The sequence below is a fragment of the Haliotis cracherodii genome, unplaced genomic scaffold (assembly GCF_022045235.1).
Source record: "Haliotis cracherodii isolate W230 unplaced genomic scaffold, xgHalCrac1.p SCAF_13, whole genome shotgun sequence".
In the NCBI taxonomy this organism is placed as follows: Eukaryota; Metazoa; Mollusca; class Gastropoda; order Lepetellida; family Haliotidae; genus Haliotis; species Haliotis cracherodii.
Genome location: NW_027266268.1, coordinates 15070789 through 15087716, shown reverse-complemented (window position 1 = coordinate 15087716; position 16928 = coordinate 15070789). Strand labels below are relative to the sequence as shown.

Here is a 16928-nt window from a genome sequence, read left to right as displayed (position 1 = left end):
CGATGCCTCAAGTTGTCTCTTTTCTCGGGAATCATTTTGTGTTAAATAGAAACGAATAGATGGTAACACAATTTTCAAAAGTAAATTTCTGGATGGAAATTCTTCAATGTTGCACGACCACATAAAAGAAAGTGTTCTCTTTTCACAGATGAAAGAGTCCCATAACGGTTTTGTTGCCCTTCTTCGATAGAGTTAATCTTGTATCCTGGAAATGCTTTCTTGGGAAACTGAAAAACAGTTTTCACGTGCAGTCAATTGGTTTCTTTAGTGTGTATATGACACATGTCGCTTTCACAAGTTATTGAGTTAAGGAAGTGAATTTTGTAAGCGTCCTGCCAAGATTCAATACTAATGCGAGATATAAGGCTATTAGTGAACTTCAAGCTTTTGAATCACAAGCATCAGTTCAAGGGATTTCAACGTTGCCCAGATATCGACAACGTGGCACCAAAAGACATTGTCCAAACCAGGTAGTCCCTGCATTATCACAGCAGCCAGAGATAACTACATCCGGGCCCTTCACCTTCAGAAGAGGACACTTACTGAAGCTACATCCGGGCCCTTCACCTTCAGAAGAGGACACTAACAGAAGCCGACCCGTGAAGATTCCGGGGTAGAATAGGTCTTCAGCAACCCATGCTTGCCTTAAAAGGCGACTATGCTTGTCGTAAAAGGCGACTAACGGGATCGGGTGGTCAGGCTCGCTGGCTTGGTTGATACATGTAATCGATCCCAATTGCGCGGATCGATGCTCATGACATCAATCACTAGATTGTCTGGTCGAGACTCGATTATTTACAGACCGCCGTCATATAGCTGGAATATTGCTGAGTGCGGCGTTAAACAACAAACAAACAAAAAAACTTACTGAAGCAAACTGGAAATGCCTGGTTAACGTTCCACTGTCTGTTCCACAAGGTCAGAATCCGAGCAAGAAGGCCCCACCTTGACGTTAAAATACCTCAAAGTAATCGACAGCTGCAGTGGGGTTCAAAACTCCCGAGCCTGTAAATCCCGAGACAACGTATGTCCATTACGACAATCTTTTTTTATTTGCATAAACTGCAACAGCTACAAGAACAAACTGCAGCATCAGCCGATGACAGGTCCGTGGCTCTGGGACTTGCAGGAGGCGAGGTTGGCGTGGGGCATCACGATGAAGCCAAAGGAACGAGGAGGGATTGTCACTGAACCGGATGTGACTGTCTTCGGTGGGAGAGGGGGAATGACATTATTGGCATAGACGATGGCTTGACCATTCAGTTCCACGACTCTGAAATATGTAATAGCACTGACGATATATTATGTAATTATATGTAATGGCAACTCCAGTATCTGCCTCTGTGACATGACTAATATGGCGACTATGCTTGTCGTACGAGGCGACTAACGGGATCGGGTGGTCAGGCTCGCTGACTTGGTTGATGCATGTTATCGATCCCAATTGCGTAGATCGATGCTCATTATATCAATCACTGGACTATCTGGTCCAGACTCGATTATTTACAGACCGCAGTCATATAGCTGGAATATTGCTGAGTGCGGCGTTAAACAAAAAAACCAACTAATATGGGATCTAAAGACAGTTTTACAGTGATAATATTGAACGTTTACCTTCACTTTAATGTAACGTTCACACGTAGTCATACTGTTAATAGGGCCTTGAAATAGCTGGAATATTGTTTACTATCGTTCAAAAAATTCACAGGCACATTCATTATACTCACTGGTCAACTAGTTTTAAAGGCCGCCAGGTAGCCTGGCTGTCAGCTATTGGTTCGTATGGTCCGATTCACACATGACAAAAGAGACTAGTGAGAATAGCTTCACCCCGTCTTTAGCAACATTTCAGTACGTTCGACCCGTTAAGATCCGGGGTAGAATAGGTCTTCAGCAACCCATGCTTGCCGTTAAAGGCGACTATGCTTGTCGTAAAAGGCGACTAACGGGATCGGGTGGTCAGGCTCGCTGACTTGGTTGATACATGTCATCGATCCCAAATGCGTGGATCGATGCTCATGATATCAATCACTGGATTGTCTGGTTCTGACTCGATTATTTACAGACCACCGTCATATAGCTGGAATATTGGTTTCTCTCTCTCTCTCTCTCACACACACACGAACCAACACACACACACACACACACACACACACACACACACACATGTTTGAAGGATGACGTGAATCATATTTACTTTGCCCTCAGGCTGCCGTGCTGAGGAGTAAGCCAGAAGACATCCAGGTGATCTTGTCCAGGCAGGTGAGGGAATCTCAGGATGGCGGAGTCGTTGTTAACGTTCATCGCATACACGGTGACGCTTCCGGGGTTGTAATGGTACAGACTGGAGGTGAAAGAAATTGTTTGAGGAAATACTGGAATTCTTTTTTGGTCCAATAAACGATCATATCATTATTCACTGGATGTCCTGAAGAACTATGCTGTGGGACCAAAATAGAGTTTACCGTCTCCATTCCCGGTCTAATATCGAAACTCAGCTGATGCCAAGACATGGTTTTAATGGTTACCATGACCTTTGAGGTATCAGTGTATATCATATTTATAATTCACATTTTTGCGACGGAAACTTTGAATATTTTAGCGTTGTTCAAATTTTAAATGACTGGTCCTTGACAAAAATAATATTTGTGAGCGATTTCAAAATCAACGTAGCATTAGCTGAAAATATAAAACATATGATTCAATACATATAGATGACTTGTAATAGAATATACACTGTGGATGTATGTAAATGTATGCGATAAAACCCTTTTCATATTCATCAAATTTATGCAAAACGTTGAGACAATTAAAACAACTTCTGAGCAAGAGTCGTATGAAGCTCTTTGAAATCTTAGTAGAAGTTGCATGCATTCTATCTACAAAATTGTGAAATGTAAACACAAAAGGGCGCATTTGCCGGAATTATGGGAAAGCTTACTACTGGAAAGTTGAAGTTCCCCATCTTGTCACACGGTCTTTTGGAAAGTGAGTGAGTGAGTGAGTTGGGTTTTACGCCGCTTTTAACAGTATTCCAGTTATATCATTGCGTGTCAGCTTAATGTGGGAGGAAAGCCCGAAGTGATGCAGGTCTCAGACGTTTACCACTTCGGTGAAACCCACGAGCACGGGTATGGTGCTGACAAACCTAGAAACATAATCGGGGCGAACCGGGATTCGAACCCACAATCATAGGTTTCTGGCGTGCCCAAAGGACGCAACTCTGCACAGCGAATCGCTGCGCCTTAGACGACTGGGCCACCCGTGCCCCCCTTTTGGAAAGTGTTTTGGCACTCTGAATCTTATGCTCATGTCCAAATATGAAACAGATGATGCGGACTCTCTGGTCTCCTTTATTTCTAGTTCAGGAGGGTAAATCAGTGGAAGGAAATTGTCTTCTTCTTGTATTTTGAACGGAAGCTTAAGTTAAACATCTTGGCCAAATTGACTTGACTTTGACATTATGAACAGAAATTCCGACACACATGAATAAAGAAACAGATCAGCAAGAAGGGGAGCACAATTTACGCGCATGGGGATGCCTACATCTTGCCTAAATATTTCACGTAGATGTTATCAGTGACGAAGTCTAGCATTTCACATACTGTTCCTTCAGTAAACATCAGATCGCATTTGCTTTTATTTTCATACATTGACCAGAACCGCTGAAGATAGACATGTAACTGTTTCTATGGTCACCACGTTCTGTCATAAAAGTCCCGTTGATCAAGGATGACATTTGTTTTCATTTCTGACAAATCGCCCGACATTAGACATGTAACTGTTTCTATGGTCACCACGTTTGGTTATTAAAGTCACGTTGACCAAGGATGACATTTGTTTTCATTTCTGACAAATCGCCCGACATTAGACGTGTAACTGTTTCTATGGTCACCACGTTTTGTTATGAAAGTCCCGTTGATCAAGGATGACATTTGTTTTCATTTCTGACAAATCGCCCGACATTAGACGTGTAACTGTTTCTATGGTCACCACGTTATGTTATAAAAGTCCCGTTGATCAAGGATGACATTTGTTTTCATTTCTGACAAATCGCCCGACATTAGACATGCAACTGTTTCTATGGTCACCACGTTTTGTCATAAAAGTCCCGTTGATCAAGGATGACATTTGTTTTCATTTCTGACAAATCGCCCGACATTAGACATGTAACTGTTTCTATGGTCACCACGTTTTGTCATAAAAGTCCCGTTGATCAAGGATGACATTTGTTTTCATTTCTGACAAATCGCCCGACATTACACATGTAACTGTTTCTATGGTCACCACGTTTTGTCATAAAAGTCCCGTTGATCAAGGATGACATTCGTTTTCATTTCTGACAAATCGCCCGACATTAGACATGTAACTGTTTCTATGGGCACCACGTTTGGTTATAAAAGTCCCGTTGACCAAGGATGACATTTGTTTTCATTTCTGACAAATCGCCCGACATTAGACATGTAACTGTTTCTATGGTCACCACGTTTGGTTATAAAAGTCCCGTTGACCAAGGATGACATTTGTTTTCATTTCTGACAAATCGCCCGACATTAGACGTGTAACTGTTTCTATGGTCACCACGTTTTGTTATGAAAGTCCCGTTGATCAAGGATGACATTTGTTTTCATTTCTGACAAATCGCCCGACATTAGACATGTAACTGTTTCTATGGTCACCACGTTTTGTTATAAAAGTCCCGTTGATCAAGGATGACATTTGTTTTCATTTCTGACAAATCGCCCGACATTAGACATGTAACTGTTTCTATGGTCACCACGTTTTGTTCTAAAAATCCCGTTGATCAAGGATGACATTTGTTTTCATTTCTGACAAATCGCCCGACATTAGACGTGTAACTGTTTCTATGGTCACCACGTTTTGTCATAAAAGTCCTGTTGATCAAGGATGACATTTGTTTTCATTTCTGACAAATCGCCCGACATTAGACATGTAACTGTTTCTATGGTCACCACGTTTTGTCATAAAAGTCCCGTTGATCAAGGATGACATTTGTTTTCATTTCTGACAAATCGCCCGACGTTAGACATGTAACTGTATCTATGGTCACCATGTTTAGAAACAAATGCCCCATGAATCAGGGAGGTTTTCCCTTAAGTTTGTCATGTCGGGGAGTGGTGGACAAAGTTGAAAAAATCAAATGACAGAACTGAACGTCGTCCTTTTCTGTGACTGTAAAAAGTCAAGAAAACCCTTTGAGTTTTTGAGAATAGTATTATTTCCACTTGTGTCAAATTCGAAATATAAAATATCCACCTACTTTTGGAGCTTAGTGCAGTGAGCATACACTCGGACAAACTTGGAAGGAGATGTGACGTCAAACACTTTATTTCCAACCAGACGCTTGTAGAGCAGAGTTAGCCAGTAATCCTGAATGAACAGGTTTAATGCATGAGGCTCAATGAAAAACAAGTTAGGTACACTTGAAACAGCTTATTGGAACAAATCTTGTATGGTTTTGAGTTCATCGAACTGATTCAGCTTGTACTAGGATTAGAAAATGGCAGTTTAATTGTGCCAGTCCACTGGGTTGGATGACTCACACAGACTCCGAAAGAGAGATAAGAAAGGAAATTCAAACGTTAGTATGTACTTCTGGTAAATTCTTCTCTATGCAAATGTCTAGAACGTCCCACATCAAGCTATATCATTAGGAAACGACCCTGCAGCCCATTGTCTATCTTGTCCGTGAAAACCATTACGATCTCGGCTGCTGCCTTCGAATACAACGGTACTAGAGACACATTTCCCCCTTCAAGGACTTCCTGACGTCACAAAATAAAATAATGGTACAAGCATTCCTTTCTTGTGGTACGAGGCGGCCCTATTGAGCAGAGTGGTGACTTGAAAGATTGCTTGTCATCGTACCAACGTCGGTTTGGGACCTGACACATATTATCAATGATTGGTTAGTTACAGGCCGCCGTATAGCTGAAATATTGCAGGATGTGGCGTTCAGCAACTTGGAAAGAATACTCACAGGATTTGGGTCCATATCAGACTGGAGTACTCCATAGTTGCCGCCATAAAGGGACTGTCTCAACACACCTTTGATACCATACCTGGCACACACGCCAAGCTTGTCCATCCATCTAGAACGGAACAAAACTGCAGCATTACATACTTCTGTTGAATGTACATGAATGATGACAAAGAATGTTCATTAATGCCCATGTTGATTCTGGTGACATTTCCCAAATCTCATTACAGTCCGATATTTTTACGTGGACAGAATACCACTATGCGTGAAGATCTGATGACAACTCTATAAGTCCAAGCGAAATGACTGATGTATGGCTTCTTGATGGGTTGGTTGGTTGGTTGGTTTGTTGTTTAACGCCGCACTCAGCAATATTCCAGCTATATGACGGCGGTCTGAAAATAATCGAGTCTGGAACAGACAATCCAGTGATTGATATCATGAGCATCGATCCACGCAATTGGAATCGATGATATGCATCAACCAAGTCAGCGAGCCTGACCACTCGATCCCGTTAGTCGCCTTTTTCGACAAGCATAGTCACCTTTTACGGCAAGCATGGGTTGCTGAAGACCTTTTCTACCCCGGAATCTCCATGGCTTCTTGAACGAACAAGTCGGCTTTCTGCAACGCTTCGGCTTAATGTTGTTGTTTTTCACCTCGATTCGGAAATTTGGATCCAAGAAAAAGGCATTGTATCGGAGTGAAAGATATGATTTTAATGAGATTGGACTTAATGCATGTGGTGGAAACCACGAATTATTACTAATACAACCGAAACACGACTTTCCATAATCACAAGAAAGCTTGGCTAAAGTCCATTGTACGATTCCGAATATGTCCAAAGGAATGTTTACGAATCACTATGAAACAGTGATGATACCAGATGTTCACGAGACGGTGAGCGTATCCTGCCTCACCGGTGGCACACGTCACACATACATAGGAAAGTTATGCACAAAACGGATACAAAACAATTTTTGTTTGTCAATCCGCGGAATGTTTTGTTTTCTAAACGTGGGTATATTTAAGGTCAAGTGACTGTATTCAAGTGACCCGAGATACATTTTGATCTTAACAATATAATGACATTGTCTCTAATTCAAGAACAAAATGATCCCCCAAAAAACCTAAGCATGTCATATGAGGCAATTTAAAGGATCGGGTAGTCAGGCTCTTGGGTGGTCAGGTGTCTTCACCGAAGGCGCGGATCGTTGCTGACAATATCAATCACTGGTTGTCTATTTACATAGCTGGAGTGTTTATGAGAACGGCGTAAAGCAAAAAACAAACATGAAATACATGTATGCATAAAAATACTTCAAGAAAATAGGTTCTTACAAGAAGCCAGCTGCATAAGCATCCGAGAGATGCAAGGCACCTCCTGACCACCCAGTGGATGTTTCTCCTAGCCACAGTGGCCTGACAGGCTGATAGTCGTCGATGAGGTCTACAGCATGGATCATTCTGGAAGCCAGCTTGTTCAGCCACCACAGGGACACGAAGGAACTCTCTTGTGCAGTATGGCCGTTGAAATAATAGCTAGTGACAGAATGATGCACAAACTTTTGATAATGTATGGTGTTATCGATAATAGTGAGTGAGTGAGTGAGTTGGGTTTAACGCCGCTTTTAACAGTATTCCAGTTATATCACGGCGTGGCAGCTTAATGTGGGAGGAAAGTCCGAAGTGATGCAGGTCTCAGATGTTTACAACTTCGGTGAAAACCACGAGCACGGGTATGGTGCTGACAAACCTAGAAACATAATCGGGGAGAACCGGGATTCGAACCCACACTCATAGGTTTCTGGCGTGCCGAAGGGACGTAACTCTGTACAGCGAATCGCGGCGCCTTAGATGACTGGGCCACCCGTGCCCCGGTTTTCCATAATGAATTATGTGTTTCGTCGCTAATAGTAAGATGTGATATTTGCACAAATTATTTAGTAATCGTAGATGTAGAAAAATATATTTATGTTGTAAAATAGTGTCACCGTTATTTAAGACATTTCAAATGAAACTACTGCTGTCATGTATTGTTTGGATGTGTAAATATCAGATACTTCTGTCAACCTACTGGTGAATGGTGACAACATCCACGGCTGATGCTCCACCATGACTGAGGAACCTATAAAAATATAGCATTTATTTATTATTTAATTGTTTAATGCTTCAAAGGCCGGCTCTGCCCATTGAACAAATCATATCATTTTGCCAAAGAATATTAACTTGAAAGCATGAAATTCAAAAGTTGAAACATTGTCTAAGATAGTTGGGTGTTTGGTAGAGATTATAAAACCAAGGATAAACACTTTTTTTTACTTAAGTCAAATCATACATACTGGCATATTCAACATGATCATAAGCAAATGTGGGATTGTGTTTATTTATGATATTCCGGCAAAATGCTGCAGTGATGTTGAAGTTGATAGCTGTTCATGCTATAAATCTATACCACTCCAAATTGCTAAGGATCACCAATTAAAAGGTAAAACGTCAAATTGTATGTAAACTGACGTCCAAATGAAACTTTACCAACTGAAAATATAAATTTCAGACAAAGTATATTTTTTTTTTCGATGAAGTCTATCTAAAACACATAATCTAAATACAACAATAGTGTATGCAGAAAATGTTCATCGTCTGTTACATGTTAGCAAGATGACACGCGAAAAAGTGAAAAACACGTGCACCACGAACAACTGCAAATGCACGTGCGGGTAAGGGTATAAAACGATTGCAACGGCAAGTCAGACATCCACAGTGATAAAAAAAACACAAAAGAAATGCCACGACTCACAGTCGCACAACGTGAACGAGCCTTGGGTATGGTACAGATCGGAGTCACCCACACCCATATTGCACGAACCTTCGGTTGCTCCCGTGTTGCCGTTACCAACTTGATGCCACTTTACAGACAGACAGGGTGGACCGCTGACAGGCCAAGAACAGACAGACCCAGGGTGACCACGCCCCATGATGACCGGTACTTGCGTACCTTGCACCTCCGAAATCGCTTCCTGACAGTGACGTCATCGGCGACAAATGCCTTAGGTCACAGGATTAGCCGACAGACAGTGGCCAGGAGACTCAGGGCTCATGGAATCAGGGCTTTTAAACCATACAGAGGACAGCTATTGACAGCGCAACATCGTCGTCTGCGATTGAGATGGGCCCGGACTGTACGACGTTGGCAACGACGTGACTGGCAGAGTGTTGTCTTCACTGACAAAAGTCGATTCTGTATGTTTTGGGCTGATGGAAGCCAACAACGTCAACGTCCTGTCGTGGCCTGCGCGCTCACCCGACATGTCCCCCATAGAACACCTCTGGGACTTGATGGATCGTCGTGTTCGACAACGACCACACTCTCCAGCTAACCGGCAAGAACTGATCTTGGCCCTCCAAGAAGAATGGCGTCAAATCCCACGTGACCTCATCAGGCGACTGACTTTTTCTGTGCGTCGAAGAGTTTTTGCGTGTATTGAGGCATTTGGTGGTCACACACGCTACTAATGACTTGTTATTGAACGTGAGCGATTGTTATGTACTCTGCCTATTGTCCATGATTCTGAAAGCTCAAGTTTTGTACCACACCCAAGTTTGGGGGGCTCTGACGTCATTCTCGGTCGCGGTATGATTGTCATTTTCAGTGTTGATTATGTTGATATATTGATCTTCTCAATACACTTTACTTCATGCATGTATGTTTTGCTGTTTTTGAGCAAGAGTGATTTCAAACTCTGGTAAAGTTTCTTTTGGACGTCGGTTTATCTGTTAAAATAGCCAAAGACAATATTGCGTGAAGACTTGTTTATGAACAAAATTCTGTTGTCATGTGCCACCCATTGCCACCAAACAACATGTAACCAATAATGACTCGGATCACCCGTCAAAATAAGAGTCTGGATGAATTATTAATTATAGTTTTCAAATTTATATCGAAACAATAATTCCATTCTATGGTGACCTAGCTAAGGGCACACTCAAAGCAAACTCACGTGCTGCTCACGGTAAGATGCTAACAGTTCAAGCTTCGATTCGGATCAAAGATCAGAGGATCCTTGCACGACAAAGGGAAGTAAATCTCAACATCGACTTACTTAGATATAGTTAAATATATATATAGTTAAATAAGTGGAGTAAGATTGAACACAGTTTTAATGGGCTAGCGCCATAACTGAATAACGGACATGAAGTAGTAACATATAGTTACGTGACTTCATATCACTTAGGAAAACTATGACGTCACAATACCAAGGTGACAATGGACAAAGAACTTACGCCTTTACATTTAACTTAGGCGCGTATTTATGAATGAAAGGTTGCTCTTTTTGAAACAATGTAGATTCATTATCAAAATTCAGCTTATATAGCGGGAAAACTTAAAAGTTGCCGTTTCCACATGCTTCTAAATGTTCACTGAGTGGAATCGTGCGGTTGTGTGGCTGCTTTATTTGTGAACGGTGAGGATTCATTCTTCTTTTTAATTTAAGTTCTGTCTTTCCGATATACTTTTCATTGCATCCACTACAAACAATCAAGTAAATAACATTTCTAGTATCACAAGTCATATTTTGTTTTACTGTAAATTTAGTGTCTTTTGTAATTTAGACTGAACAGCCTTTAATTATATTGCTGCAAGTTAGGCAACGTTTGTCACCGCACTTAGAAACCTGTGGAGGGATGACAACAGAGTCAAATATATATACATGTATATATATATATATATATATATATATATATATATATATATATATATATATATATATATATATATTATATATTGTGGATCTACTGTACCGCCATCTACAAAGAGTGAGCGGGTTAGTTGGTTATAACGCCGCTTTGAACAGTATTCTAGTCATATCACGGCCTGTCAGCTTTATGTGGGAGGAAAGCCTGAAGTGATGCAGGTCTTAGTCGTTTAACTGTTTGGTGATACCCACGAGCACACCCACAAAGAAGATTTATTCTAACGAAACCTTGTCTTGTGTTTATTGAACATACTCCCGCATGAGTGGGTCTCTGTATCCATCCAACGGAGTCATGTCTGGTCCAAGAAGGAGACTGGATTTATATTGGGATTTTTCTAGGATCTGTCTGAGTACTGTGAAATCGGCGCCCATCATTGCTCCCGTGATATTTTCCCGTCCATTTCGTACATACAGGTCCGGCTCTGTTGAAGGAGGGCGCAGGATATAGAGAATCTCACCCGATTGCATTTTGACATCAAATATATCAACATGAGTTGATAAAAGTGGGAAAACTCCGAGGCTTGCCGAGGATTTCTTTCCACTTTTATCAACGAGTGTTGATATATTTGATATCAAAAGACACGAGGGTGAGATTTTATTTATCATCCAACATCATTCTTCCAACTTTTTCAGTTTGTAGAAAGTAATAAGCAGTCATTTGATTGTGACGTCATGGTAACCAATGACGTCACAATGGTCTGCAAAGCATTGTGATGCAATTTCATTGCAGCGATATCTACAGTATAGATATTGCTTGATCTCACCCAAGCGATATCTCCTGTGGGAGCCAGTTTGGGATGATAAATGTACATTGTAAACAACACATTGCGATCACAAATATTACAGGTACCAATCTGTAATATCTTAAGAGGCATCATGTAAACAATAATTGCGCATATTATTGCGAATGGACGTTAAGAACTGTGCATGCATGAATATCGCAGCATTTCATTTTACTGCCTAAGTTTTAATCCACTATGCAATTCGGCATATTACATGTTATGAACTGCTGAGCTGCGGAAGATCGGGGGCTCGATCCCCGGCCGCGTCATACCAAAACACGTTAAATGAAGGTATTTGTTGTTACCTTGCCTGGCGATAGGAATTATGGGGCTAACACAAGGACTGGTCAGATTGGAGTCAGCATACAGTGTCTGAGTGGGCTATTCATGTTAAACTTTGGCAAGTACCATCTTTTAACGTCTTTTGGTATGACGCAGCCGGGGATCGAACCCCGGACCTTCCGCTCTCCGGACGGACGCTCTACCACTAGACCATGGAGGCGGTCTATATATTTGAATAACCGGGCGTTGTCATGGATACACAATGAAAAAATATATCGCGATATGTTAATTTAACTTGTCGAGGCTTTTTCAAATTTGAGCATGTATGAAACTTCAGGGCATCGAATACTACATAGCGTCGACAAATCTTAAAACGTCTATCTTCCAACTGGATATCTAGTTAAATTACCTTCAGTATCGGAAGCCAACTCACTGAATACAAAGCGTACTTTAACATTAGACATATAAAGTCATACCATTTCCAAGCTCCCAGCCAGCGATGTCGTAATGCTTCTGAGACGAATAGTTCATCAATAATTCTGCATTCGTAGGATCCCACACATCATTTTTCCGTTGAAAAGCATTGAAGGCAAATATCAACTTCAATCCAGCATTATGTATAAATTCGTTGAGCTCGTCCCACCGTGTCGCTATAAAATACCATATGCAATAAATAGAGTCACAAAAGCAGCAGCTGTAGATATTTGCAATACTTAGTAATACTTTGAACAAAGATTCACCAAATTCAGGTGACACATTGGTCAAATACGTCATTGTTCTTATCAAACTGCATTACATTAGTGGACTGAGACATTATAACTGACCCAAAGTGTTTCAATTCCAACATCTTTCTTAATCGTTTTTTTTCGTTACTACATCTCTGTACTTCTACACAGACGAATCCAAAATATACGTTTCGTTTTACGTTTCATCAAAATCAGTAAATGTACTATTGTTGGATGGACTTCTGGTTCATTACTTGGAAGAAGTACTGCTATGCGTTGTCAAGCAACAAGCATATGCCATTTCATTCAAATTGTGTTGGTGGCGGGTGCTGCATGTAGGCCAAGACCTGCTTACCCTTTTCGCAAACACCTGTTATTACTGATTTTCAGTGATTCATTGACATACTTTTCACCGCAATGTTGCCTTTTACGCCCATTGGAATCTGTTTTGTCGGATAATCGAGACTGGTATTTCTCTGACGTTGACGTTTTATAATCAACGCCGATTGTAGCAATAGTCCTGCCTTATTACGACGGGGATACCAAGCATCGCCTTCAGAGAGCATGCCTATATGAAGAAGCAGTAATTTAACGACCATGTTGCTACCCAACTGCCCTGTGTTATCGTATTGGCCCGTTGAGAAGAGTATATCCCCAGCCACAGGTGACTGCTGTAAGATGCGATTAAATGTATCTGGTGGTCGGCCTCCATGTCGTAATTGCATACAATTGTCACTCAACAGCGTGGGATGTTGCTCATAATATCAATCACTGTTTTTTCTGTTCCTGCCTTGAATTATTTATAAGACCACCGTCACATACCTGGAGTGAGTGAGTGAGTATGGTTTTACGCCGCTTTGAGCAATATTCCAGCAATATCACGGCGGGGGACACCAGAAATGGGATTCACACATTGTACCCATGTCGGGAATCGAACCCGGGGCTTCGGCGTGATGAGCGAACGCTTTAACCACTAGGCTACCCGACCGCCCCTCACATAGCTGGAATATTGCTGAGCAACAAACAAACGGTAACGCATATGCAATGTTAGGTAATTGGGCACAACGGTTGTGCCTTTCAATGTACTTACCTGTGAGTTTGAATGGCTTCCCGATTGGAGGTATGTGCGCTACTGGACCAGCGTGGGGGTCAAACACCAGGTCCTCCCCCATGGATCCCCCCACTCGAATATAGCTGGGAGCCACTGCTTTCATCAGGTTCAAGGCTTTCGGGGAGCTGGATGATCAACAAGGATATAGCAGGAAGCCAATTCGATAAAAAAAACTGATGATAAAAAACACTTTTATAGAGCAGAGAGCCTTTGCTTTCGTCTGGTTCAAGACTTTCGGGGAGCTGATAATAAAAAACACTTTTATAGAACAGGGAGCCTTTGCTTTCGTCTAGTTCAAGACTTTCGGGGAGCTGATGATAAACAACACTTTTATAGAACAGGGAGCCTTTGCTTTCGTCTAGTTCAAGACTTTCGGGGAGCTGATGATAAACAACACTTTTATAGAACAGGGAGCCTTTGCTTTCGTCTAGTTCAAGACTTTCGGGGAGCTGATGATAAAAAACACTTTTATAGAACAGGGAGCCTTTGCTTTCGTCTGGTTCAAGACTTTCGGGGAGCTGATGATACAACACTTTTATAGAACAGCGAGACATATATTTTATAGAGCTTTCGGGGACCTAACGATCGATAAGGATATATCAGAAAGTCATTGCTTTCTTCGAGTGCAAGATTTAGGAAACAGTTGATAAATAAATATATTACAAAACAGGGAGCCATTGTCTTAATCAGGTTTAAGGTGCTGATGAAAAAAAAATACACCATTAGAGGGAGCCACTTGTTTTATCAGATTCAAGGCTTCGGGGAGCTGTTGATCTGTAAAAATCTAACAGGGAGCCATGGTTTTCTTCAGGTTCAAGGCTTTCGGTAAAGCGGTTAAACGCTGTTTACTTTTATATACTGTTTAAAGTATTTCAGTTCCATCATGACACCTCCGCTTAATGTGGGAGAAATACCTACGCCTGTCACATATGTAGACGTTGAACTCTGTGTTCGTTTGATTGCTTTTTAATGCCACACTCAGCAATAATCTTAACAGGGAGCCACTGCCTTCATGTGGTTCGAATTTTTCAGGGAACTGGAAGATCAACAAGCATACAGAAGGAAGCCAATGTTTTCATCGAAGTCAAGACTTTCGGGGAGCTGATGACCAGTAAAAATGTGATATAACAGGGAGACATTGCTTTCATCGAGTTCAAGCGGCCAGTAAATAGTTAAGTCTAGACCAGATAATCCAGTGAATGGCATCATCAGCATCGATCGAATACGATGACATGCAATCAACCACATCACCGAGCCTTACCAACTGATCCAATTAGACGTCTCTCACGACAAACGTAGGTTACTAGGGACCTGTATTCCTACCTGTAATGCCCACGTGTAGAGTGAGTGAGTGAGTGGGGTTTAACGCCGCAGTATTCCAGTTATATCACGGCGTGTCAGCTTAATGTGGGGGGAAAGCTCGAAGTGATGCAGGTCTCAGACGTTTACCACTTCGGTGAAACCCACGAGCACGGGTATTGTGCTGACAAACCTAGAAACATAATCGGGGCGAACCGGGATTCGAACCGCCAATCATAGGTTTCTGGCGTGTCCAGGGGACGCAACTCTGCGCAGCGAATCGCGGCGCCTTTGATGACTGGGCCACCCGTGCCCCCTCCGACGAGTAGAAACCAAGAAGCGTGATATGGTGCTAAAAGACCACGTCCCTGTAGGTGTCAATTCCAGGTAAGAATAGGTCCCCATCAACCTTTACTTCTCGTTCGAGGCATCTGAATGGATCGTCAGACTCAGCGACACACTGAATGTTTGTCGCACCACGACTGTGCTCAATCACTCGTTTATCTGGCCCAGATATGAATATTCACAATAATCCAACTGAATCTCAGAGTGGATCCTTGCTAGTGGATGGCTAACTCAGCAGAGACGAGGAAAACGATGTCATTTCAGTTTTAACGGTAGAATTAAGGGTTACCTGAAGTTAAATCGGCCCCATCCAACCCGAAGTAAGTATGTGTCCAATGTGAACCCCACAAACATATCACCGATTTCTTGTACGACCTTGTTCGTCTTCACCAAAATGTTTTCTGTCGATAAAGAACATGATGTTGTTGGCATCAATAACATAAGTAAAAAACGTGAAAGTGGTATTTTCACCATTGTACCAAGTGGTTGGCACCAGAACTAGATTCTGTGTTAACCTTATATATGTCGTTAGTAATCTTATCACAATTCAGGAGTGTAGTTATATCTGTATTTAGAAATTTAGGTTAGATTAGCTCATATATGTGGGTTATTGTTTAAAATACAAACTATTCATCATCAATGAGCATGGACAAATATAGCAACGACTTTGAACATTATGAATATGGAATGGATGCTGTGACATTCGCTGTTGGAAGGCTGTACCATAGCAGCCGTATAAGAAAACCTATTTAAGACCACTACTCGGTCATATTTGTTCAAAATGTAACGAGAGTTGGTATATATGTAGGTATTCATGTAGTTCCTTTGAAATACCGGGTTCGTAAGGCCCCTAGCAACCTACAACGTATGCTGGCCGTACACAGAGTGTGATAATTAATGATTTGACGCTTGTGTCCAAAAACATTATGCTAATAACCTCGTTCCAGCATTGCTGAGTGCGGTGTTTACCCTTTTTCTGACCTTGAATGCATTCCAAAGGTATTTTTAGCTATATAAAAAACTTCACTGAAATTGCCGGACCAGGAAACTAAACTTGAACTGTTTCAATCAGAATGTTGCCGGACCGGGAGACTAAACTTGAACTGTTTCAATCAGAATGTTGCCGGACCAGGAAACTAAACTTGAACTGTTTCAATCAGAATGTTGCCGGACCGGGAAACTAAACTTGAACTGTTTCAATCAGAATGTTGCCGGACCGGGAAACTAAACTTGAACTGTTTCAATCAGGATGCCTGCCTTGAAGTCAGGCAACAGTACTAAACAGACCCATCTATAGCGATGCTTTGAGGTTTTGTCTGAATTACCATTGCTGCACTTTGATTGGTCATCCATGGGATGTCATTGAGTCCTTTAATATCAATGAGAATTTGTGTTGACACATTGTCCAGTCAGGTAAAGGGTCAAGGTCACAGCCTGAAGAAAAAAATCGTTTCAACTATAACGCAAGAAGCATTCATTGTGGGTCAAGGATACTTGGTACAGTGTACGTGTCATCCTTGGGGCGGGGCCGCGATCTGTGAAGGTTGGGAGTGACCTACATGTAAGGTGAAGGTCATTCATAAAGTATGCTTGTCATTCCCATTAAAATGTATTCTGCTTTTAACG

The 16928-nt window shown here is 41.7% G+C and overlaps 1 protein-coding gene across 1 annotated transcript; it reads right to left on the bottom strand.

Annotated features, from left to right (window-relative positions):
* Positions 1 to 1029: 1029 nt before the first annotated feature.
* On the bottom strand, positions 1030 to 15825 carry LOC139458964 (heparanase-like). Its single transcript, XM_071240404.1, has 10 exons — positions 15592 to 15825; positions 13638 to 13783; positions 12299 to 12472; positions 11012 to 11180; positions 8079 to 8129; positions 7343 to 7543; positions 6002 to 6113; positions 5282 to 5391; positions 2198 to 2344; positions 1030 to 1273 (listed from the first exon to the last, which is right to left on the bottom strand). Exons 1-10 carry the CDS (start codon positions 15774 to 15776, stop codon positions 1093 to 1095), a joined length of 1476 nt encoding a protein of 491 aa, XP_071096505.1. The 5' UTR covers positions 15777 to 15825; the 3' UTR covers positions 1030 to 1092.
* Positions 15826 to 16928: the final 1103 nt, after the last annotated feature.